Genomic DNA, 9,410 nt, shown 5'->3' on the forward strand with positions numbered 1-9,410 from the left:
AAAGACCACAGCCTCTTCAGTCAGACTGTTGGGCTCGGTCAGCTCTCCTCTCCACTGCTTCGCTCCAGCTCTCTATCTGTAAACTGTGATGCAGTCTTGTGCCTGTCTCCTAGGCTTGTGTAGAAGTAGGTTACTAGAAGTTAGGTACTTGGAACGCTTCCGAGCACATAGTAGGAGTTAGCTATTGTAAAGATGGAAGCAGATTTAAGTGAGGCGCCTGGCACACAGTCAGCCCGCAGTAGATGGTGGTGGCAGAAGCAGTATTAGCAGTGTACGGGTTTGTGTGGCTTCCATACGGGTAGGACAATGAAAATAAGCACTGGGGGTTATGGGTAGCTCTCCAAACTACCCTTGAGCTCAACGAATTACTGGAAGCATTTACAGGATGCAAAACAAAACAAAACAACAGCAACAACAACCACTTTACAGTCATGGTTATGGTTATATACAGGGAAAAGAAACATTTAAAATCCATAAAAGAAAAGGGCACCATAGGCAGTGTCCAGGAGCGCCCAGGTCCAAGTTTCCAGTTGCTGTATCCCAGTGAAATCATGCAGGGATGTGCTGGCTCCTCCCATTAAGGTTGCATGAGCAAGATTTGCAAAACATTGCCAGCGCCAAAGCCAAAACCACAAAGTTTGGTGTACAGGGGATCGGCCTGAAGTACTCATGTGATGGACCTTAGTTATTAAGACTCTAGCTTTCCCCATCCCTCTATTCCCCTGCCAGAGTCACACTGGTACCGCGTGGCCGAGACCCTGCGTGAACAGCAACAGATATTCACCATGGTAATGACTTGAGTGAGAATATGTGCCCACAAGGTGTGTATTTGAACAGTGGGTTCCTATTTGGTGATGAAGTTAGTGGAGGCTTAGGAGGTTCGGCCTTCCTGGAGGAGCTGTGTCACTGGCAGTGGGCATTGGGGCATCAAGATCCCAGCCTCCTCCCAGTTTGCTCTCTCTGCTTCGTGCTTTCCATTCAAGATGAACTGTTTGCTGCTTCAGTCACCATGCCTGGCTGCTGTCAGGCCTCCCTGTTGTCATGGTGATGGCCTCTTATGCCCTTTGGAGCCACAAGCCCAGATAAACCCTTCTTTCTAGAAGTTGCCATGGATATGGAGTTTATGACGGCGATAGGAAAGTAACTGGTAGCACCCATCAAGTGTGTTGTTAGCATGTTGTTAGCATGTTGTGCCCAAGATGGCAGAAGCCAAGGTGCTTTTATTTATAAGGATGTCCCAAGGGCTCAAAGATTCCCTTTGCCCCAGACCAGTCAGAGCCCTGTCCTATCTTTGGGATCTGAGCAGTTCAAATCTACTTGAGCTAGTTCTTTGATGAAGAATAGCTTAGAGATGTCAGGATCTAAGGCTTAGGAGAAGATTGAAGGATATGAGGAGAAGAAGCAAATAAGAACTTACCAGGAGGAAAAGAGAAAAGCCAGGGCGTATGTGTAGATGCTTGTGAGTTTGTTTAAACCAGTGTGATTTGTCGGTGGGTTTTTTTTTAAACAACTTGTTTATTTTTATTTTATGCGCATTGGTGTTTGCTTGCATGTCTGTGTGAGGCATGTCTGTGCGAGGATCCCTTAGAACTGTAGGTACACACAGTTGTGAGCCACCATGTGGGTGCTGGGAGTTGAACTGGGACCCCTGGAAGAGCAGTCAGCGCTCTTAACTGCTGAGCCGTGTCTCCAGCTCCTCATTCGGTGTTTGTTACTGCTTGGTCCGAGTAGCTAAAATTCCTGTATGGTTAAGGTTAAATGAATGGAAAAAGAACTGGGCTGTTTTCCGTGTGCTTGTGGTAGGATATTTTAAAAGACGGCTTGTTTCTTCTGTAAACTTAGCATTCCTGTAGACATCTTATTCATAGTGATTACCAAGGAAGGCTGGGAATCCTGGTCATACAGGGCCAGCTGGCAAGCGGGATGCTGGTGACTATTTATTTTGTGATTCTTTAAGAGACTTTGCACACATTTGCCAATATTTTCCTCGCCTCAGAAAGTCGTTTATCCAAAAGTAGTAGTCACCTGAAAAGAGTTTCAGATGAGAATGGTTCATCCAGGGATCTTTTGGTCATGTTCATGCGTAACACAAAAACACATTCTTTGGTTATAGACCCTAGCTGTCCAGAGCTATAGGAATGTAGTAATTAACCTTCCCTAAGTCATGAAAGGGCAGTTTCATGTGACATCTAAGTGTGGCTGCTCTGTTCTCACATGGTTCCGAGTAGCCAGACCTTGCATTGCTGTGACAGAGACCCCGAGAACAACTGTCTTCAGGAGAAAGGTCATTTCTTTTTTGGCTCATGGTTTCAGTCTGTGGTCAGTTGGCTCCTGAGATGAGACAAACAGCAGGGTGGAGAAAGCAGGTGACAAACAGAGATGCTTATGGTACAGCCAGGAAGGGGAACAGGGGCTGGGGGGAGCAGTAACAGGAAGGGGCTGAGGGTGGGGTAGAGACAGAAACAGGCACACTTGGGATATATAAGAATGCCTCCAGGGAACAAGAACTTCAGACTCTCGCTCTCGGATGATCCTTACCCCAGCCCCAGCCCACCTTTCCACAATGCCATCAGATTCCTCTCCCACCAGTGGCTGAAGTAATCCATTACTGAAGTCAGAGCTCTCGGGATCAACTGTGTCACAGTGGCTGGCTCTACAGGGTTAAACCAAGCCTTCTATAGATGAACACTTTGGGAAATACTTTATATCTAAACTGTAACTGAATTCTGAATTCTCTTCACATTTCCTTCCTCTCTGGTATATATGTACATGACACACACAGAGCAGAGCAAAGTCAGGTGTCTTCTTCAATTACTCTCTTCCTTTAAATCCTTTAAAAATTTAGCTGGGTGGTGGTGGCGCACGCCTTTAATCCCAGCACTTGGGAGGCAGAGGCAGGCAGATTTCTGAGTTTGAGGCCAGCCTGGTCTACAGAGTGAGTTCCAGGACAGCCAGGGTCACACAGAGAAACCCTGTCTCGAAAAAAAAATATTTTTGGGTAACTGTACAGATGAATACGTGTAGTTAGATCATGTCCACCCATGCCAACTTCCCAACTCCAGTGTCTCCTGGGCCTCCTTCAACAACCCACCTCCCCTAACTCTTATTATGTCTTCTTCCTTCCCCACCTTCTTTTTCTTCTTCCACTCTTTGTCCAGTTAATCCAACTGTGCACATGGACCACGAGCATCCACCATGGGATCCACACATTACTATAGAAAACTTTCCATCTCCTAGTGACCATCAACCGTCAGTAGTCACTCCACTAGAGGTGGGGCCTCGATTGCTCTTCATTCTCCATGTTACAGGGTCGATTGGCTTGATCTTGTGGCAGCAGCCACAGTGGCTCTGGAAGGAGTTAATGAATTCAAGGATCTTGTCCTTCCCGGAGGACATACCTCACAGCAGTCTTCCAGGACTCTGGACTTCCAGGATGGCTCTTGCCATTCCAGCCCTGCCTCTGAGCCTCTGTAGAAGGCTATCCTGCTGAGGGCTGCACACTACAGTTATCCACTCACTGCATAGCTGTGTTTTTCTTAACCTCAGACCACTGCATAGAGCCGTTTCTTTGATGAGGTTGACCTTGTTTTTGGAAAGAGTCTCACTGAGCCCACAGCTCGTGGATTTGGCTACACTGGTGGGCAGTGAGCCCCAGGAATCTCTTAGCCCTCCTCCTAGCACTGGGAGCTGCCACGCCCAGCTTTTATGTGGGTGCTGGGGATGCAAACTCAAGTCTTCGTGCTTGGGCAGCAGGCACTTAGCTGACTGAAGCTTGAGGAGGTCCTTCTATTACTATATTCTCGGAGAGGGGCTGACATATTTGACACTACTCTCTTCAAATTCTGTCGCTACAGAATATCCTGCTGATTGATAACTGGGGAAACTGCTTGGAGATTGGGTATTCGCTGTCTAGTTTTCTCCCACTGGGCTATTTTTCATGGCAGATCTCTTAGGTAAACCTTTGTCTTTATGAGTTTTTATGGCTCATCCAAAACCAAACCAAAAAAAAAATCACTGCTTTATGTTAATTATGTTAAAGCGTCTAAACCTAAGGCCATTTAAATTATTTAAAAAGCAAAATGGGTTTTCCTTCTTTGATTTTGTTTTTAAAGTTTCCAGCTATGTATGTGTGCATTGAGTATATATATATATATATGAGACAGTGTGTGTGTGTGTGTGAGTGTATATATGTGGTGCATATGTGTGTATAAGTGAATGTATGCAGATGTGCTGTATTTGTATATGATTGTATGTATGTGTATAAGTGTGTGTGTATGTGTGTGTGTATGTGTGTGTTGTATATGTATGTGGTGTGTGTATATGAGTGTGTGTATGTGTTTGAGTGTGTGTATGCATCTTACATGTGTGTGAGTGTATGTATGTGTCTTTTTGTGTATATGTGCTGCATGTGTGTGTATAAGTGTGTGTGTTTGTGTGAGTGTACATATATGTATGTGTGGTCTGTGTGTATGTGTGTGTAAATGAGTATTGAGAATATATATGTGTGTCTCTGTGTATGTATATGTAGGTGTCTGTATTTATATGCATTGTGTGTCTCTGTATGTGTACTGCATGTGTGTGGTGTGTGCATGTGGTATGTATGTATGTGTGAGTATAGGTATTTCTTTGTGTATGTGTACTCTGTGTTGTATGTATATGTGTGTGGTGTGTGTTATGTGTGTGTGGTGTGTGTGTATGTGTGTTTTTGTCTATGTGTCTGTATGTGTGTGTGAATGTATGTCTCCTTCTCTGTGAATGTGTGTGTGTTTGTGTGTATGTGTCTGTCTGTGTGAGTATATGCGTGTCTCTCTCTCTGTGTGTGTATGTGTACTCCATGTGTGCATGTGTTATATTTAGTTAGAGAAACTTTGGCATCTGATTCCCAGTTACATTTACACAGTGAACCCACAGATGAAACCTGGTTTCATGTTTTTAAAAAATAAAACCAAACTTACTTTTACAGCTTTCTCCTAAAAATATCCTATAGCAAACATGTCCAAGTTTCAACTGACTTTAAGAATTCATTACATTTTTCCCCTGGTGTTATTAAAATGATGGACAATTTGCTTTGTTTGAATTATCGTCTATAATTCCTCAAATGCATTCGTGTTTTTCTTCATGTCTATAATCGCTGAGCTTCTGATACTTTCTTACCTATTTAGAATATTATGATATTATAGAATATTGTATAAATTCCTTCCTTATTTAGACCTTCTCATGAAGTCTCAGGTGAGGCTTCAAATACCATTAGGCTCTCTACCATGCAGGGATTGGGTCTGTGATCTGCCGAAAGAGGACAGGGACGGTTAGAACAGTAAGTCGACTTCACTGAGTTGGGTAGATTCACAGTGTGGGGGGAGCAGACACTGCCCACGTATCCTTCAAAGATTCCTTATGTCTCAGTGTTCTTTGCAGAAGATGCAAGAGGAAGTCTGTCTGTTTTAGATATTAAAGAAGCACTGCTCACCCACCTGGCTCACACGTGTTACAGTTACATACCACTATTTTTCTTTGAATTCTTTTCTTGCCTACATATGGGGAACGTTTGCTTCCATATGGACACTTTGCACACTGTCCTTGCTCTAGTCGGCACGGGCTTTACCCTGTGTATCCGCAGCGGTCTGATGATCTCTTGTGCCTACCCTGAAGGAAACACCACGTGTCAAATAGTCTTCAGACTTTGTAATCGCTACAGTTCGTCACACCTTACTGTTTAATGGTTTCAGTTTGTGATACGTTTTAAGAACCTAATGTTAAAGTGCAATTCTAAGCTTAAATCTCTGACAAATTAAGTGTGGCACAATGGCATAATTTACCCCCTGAATTTAGGTACAAGTGATGGAAGAGAAACTAAAAGCAGCTAATATTCAGACCAGTGAGTCAGAGACGCGGCTCTATAAGAAGTGTCAAGACCTGGAGTCTGCGATGCAGGAGAAGGATGGCATCATTCAGAACTTGGCTCTGCGGCTTGAAGAGCAGGTTAGGAAACCGAGTTGTCAGTTGTATTAATATGTGCTCATTGATATAGAGTTAAAAACAAAGCCTAGATATGGCACTATGGAGAATCTTACTCATAGGATTATGTCACATGGTTTGGTAAGAGGTGCAGGTAAGAAAGAGGTCGTTCCATTATTGTCTTGGGTGCCTCAAGGCCTCAAGGAAAGATCTAGCACTCTTTATTATGTGTGAGCTCGTGCACATGTATATGTGCATGTGTGTGCATGTATGTGTGTGTGCATGTGTGTGTGTGTTCTATATGTAGAGGTCAGAGGGTACTTACAGGAGTTGGTTCTCTTCTTCCACCACGTGGTCCTGGTGACAGAACCCACGACATCAGGCATAGTGGCACATGCCTTTACCCATGGGCCCTCTCTCTGGCCTCAGATCTAGTAGTTTTTTCAATATGTCAGTGTTCTTTAACATTCAGACTTTAGAGTTTAAATGTGATGTTTTTCATTTGGACATACTTAGTTTATAGCATGCATAAAATGTTTGCAGCCACAGTGGATATGGTGGTCCATGCCTGAAACGCCCGAATCCTGGAGAATCATTAGTGTGAGGCCAGTCTAATGAGACTATCTAAAGACAAGTCATTCGCCTGGTACATATTATGTTCGAACTAATCCTGCTCAGAAGTCTTCCGTTTCCAGCTGCTCCCTCTGAACAAGTAGACTTCTGTCATTTTTATGACGAAAATTCACCAGGAGTTGGGTATAATCAATCAACCCAGTCATCTCAGCTCTTGAGAGGCTAATGCAGGAGGATTGCTACTACTGAATTAAAGCCAGCCTGGGTTACAGAGCGAGACCTTGTCTCATTAGGATTAAATGACACTCAGGTAGCCAAAAATGTGACTGCTGTGTTTGTTAAGTGCATTAACATTTTCATTTGTTTTTCCCTTCTCGGTGGGCTCAGTGCTTTAGTGCAGTGAGTTCTCAGCATCCTAGCAGCCTGATCCCCACCCCATGTGACTTATGTGTTATTCACATTCTCTGGAGTTTTGTGACCAGAGCCAGGTTTTAAGGTTGTTAAATGTGACAAAATAGAGTTTCTCTGTGTTTGTTTTTCTGTTTTGTTTTGTTGTTGTTTTTTCTACTGTTTGAAGGAGAAAAGAACCCTGCTCCTAAGCAGATTCGTGTTCTCCGCCTGAATTAGTAGGTCCAATTTCTACTGGTCCAGAAATAGTTCCTTTTGTTGATATATTCAAGGGACTCACTGCATTTTATGAGTCTCTGGGGGGTGGGGAACCCTGTTGCTCCTATGATCAATGCTTGTGGTACTAGATGGATACTTTGTGTTGCTTCAACAAGATACCTGACAGAAGCAACTTGAGGAAGGAAGGGTTTGCTTTACTCACAGTTTGAGTTTATAATCCATCACCACAGGGAAGACATGCGGCAGGAGCAAGCAAGCTGTACCTTGTATCCACAGTCAGGAAGCAGAGAGAGATGAATGGTGGTCCAAGACCAAGGCAGGTCTGCCCATATCAATCAACCCAGTCTAGAAAAATCCCTCCGACACGCCAGAGTGTTGCTTTCCTGGAGCTCTTACGTCCCGTGAAGTGGTCCGCCAGGTCATCGTCACATCTGCATGTGCCTTTTCGTTTCTTACTCTGCTGAACACTTTTTCTTTACTTTGCTTCCCTTTTCCATCTTTTTGTTTTAACAAGATCTACTGTTCAGGCTGGCCCACACCCCATGATCCTCCTGCCTCAGCCTCCAATAGCTAGGATTACAAGTATGTACCACTATGCCAAGCAATTCGGGCTTTTAAAAATCTGTTGGGTTACCTGGAGGTAAATGTATTGACCTGGAAACTGGTTTAAAGTGGTTTTGACCTCCATATTTTATGATATAATGTCATATCAAGCTTATGTTTAAACTAAACCAGTTGTTATGTTATTTCAGAAACAAGTGAGGATACAAGAAGCTAAAATAATAGAAGAAAAAGCAGCTAAGATCAAAGAATGGGTAACAGTTAAGTTAAACGAGGTATTTATGGCTACATTTTTCCTTTATTATTTATTTCTTTTAATTAAAGTCTTTAGAATAGACAGCCCTGAGTGAGACAATAAGTCCTGACCAGTTGGTAATTGTTCTGTGTTTTGATAAATTTGTGATAGACTGCTTTCATTTTAATATCCATTATATTTTTTAAATTTAAAAACACTGATATACTCATGATGGTGACTGTAAACAGGCATATTTTAATGAGTTGATTTTAAATAATTATGAATATTACATGTATATGTCATAAAGTTAATAAGTTTGGTATCAAAGGAGCACAGACTAAATGCTGAAATAGTTTTAAATTACTTTACAGTGGGAAATGCGTAGTGACGAAAACTTTTATTGTTAAGGTTGACAGCCTATACTAATAAGCTTACCAGCTTGCACATAGAGTAATTATATATTGCTATTTTCTAAATTATACAAGTTATTAATGAATTTAAAAATTATTATTTTGTATTAAAGAATATCATTCTGCTCTTTTATTCAGCTAGAAGTAGAGAATCAGAATCTTCGTTTCATCAACCAAACCCAGACTGAAGAGATAAGAGCAATACAGTCAAAGTTGCAAGGTATGACTATTTTCACTAAGATAGGACCATGGATGTGTTTGGCTGTATAGGAGTTTACTATTAGTGTTTTAAGGATATGATTATGACTATCATATAAGATGCTGTTGTCAGTAAATGAAAAAGAATTTCTCCTTCCAAAGAGAAGTTGGACTGAGAAGCCACAGCAAAAAGTGACAAGTGATGATATATTAATTTATCAAAGTGGCATTATGTAGGTCAGAGAAAGATGACTGCATGGTAATTTTGCCTCTCTCTGTTAAAAGGAAATCCATTTAAAGACCAAAGAATCCAATCTGCTAGTATTACTACTTGTTAATGTCAGCCTTGGAGTTCAGGGATCATAGGCAGCCGGCCCTGTCTCCGATGGTAACAGCTTGTTGGTTTTTCCAATCAATGTACTGCTACATCTCTGTTATCTTGACGGAACAGAGAGGGTAACAATGAAGCCAAATGGTAGAAGGATTTGTGCTGGAGGTTTGTTCTTCAGCATTCTGAGACCTGAACTTGAACTTTAGTTGGGGGTTAACAGCTCAGAAATGTAGACTTTTAGTTGTCCCTGTGTCAAGGGCTTTCAAGGTTCCTTGACTTTATGCATTCTGAACACACCCCTGAATCTGGGGTTCCTTGAAGGCTGCAGAATGGTTCTGTGGGTTCCCAGATGTCTCCTCTGGTTGTGGCAAATGCCACAAAACTCATCTCACCCACACGTTGTCAGTGCTCTAAGCTTTCCAGGATCAAGTCTTCTGGAAAGGGGATGAATCTTGCCAAATGGGAGTATCAGTCGATACTCACTCCAGGATGTCTGCAGTGGGTCTGATACTCCAGGATG

The 9,410-nt window shown here is 42.5% G+C and overlaps 1 protein-coding gene across 6 annotated transcripts in view; it reads left to right on the top strand.

Annotated features, from left to right (window-relative positions):
* Plekhh2 (pleckstrin homology, MyTH4 and FERM domain containing H2) overlaps positions 1 to 9,410 on the top strand; it is a 108,544-nt gene that overhangs the window by 37,772 nt on the left and 61,362 nt on the right. For all 6 annotated transcript variants that reach the window (XM_029471537.1, XM_021149120.2, XM_021149116.2 and 3 more), the window contains exons 4-6: positions 5,830 to 5,979; positions 7,908 to 7,991; positions 8,500 to 8,581. In XM_029471537.1, the coding sequence (XP_029327397.1) occupies positions 5,830 to 5,979; positions 7,908 to 7,991; positions 8,500 to 8,581 (316 nt within the window). The remainder of the gene's footprint in view (positions 1 to 5,829; positions 5,980 to 7,907; positions 7,992 to 8,499; positions 8,582 to 9,410) is intronic.

The sequence above is a fragment of the Mus caroli genome, chromosome 17, assembly GCF_900094665.2.
Source record: "Mus caroli chromosome 17, CAROLI_EIJ_v1.1, whole genome shotgun sequence".
In the NCBI taxonomy this organism is placed as follows: Eukaryota; Metazoa; Chordata; class Mammalia; order Rodentia; family Muridae; genus Mus; species Mus caroli.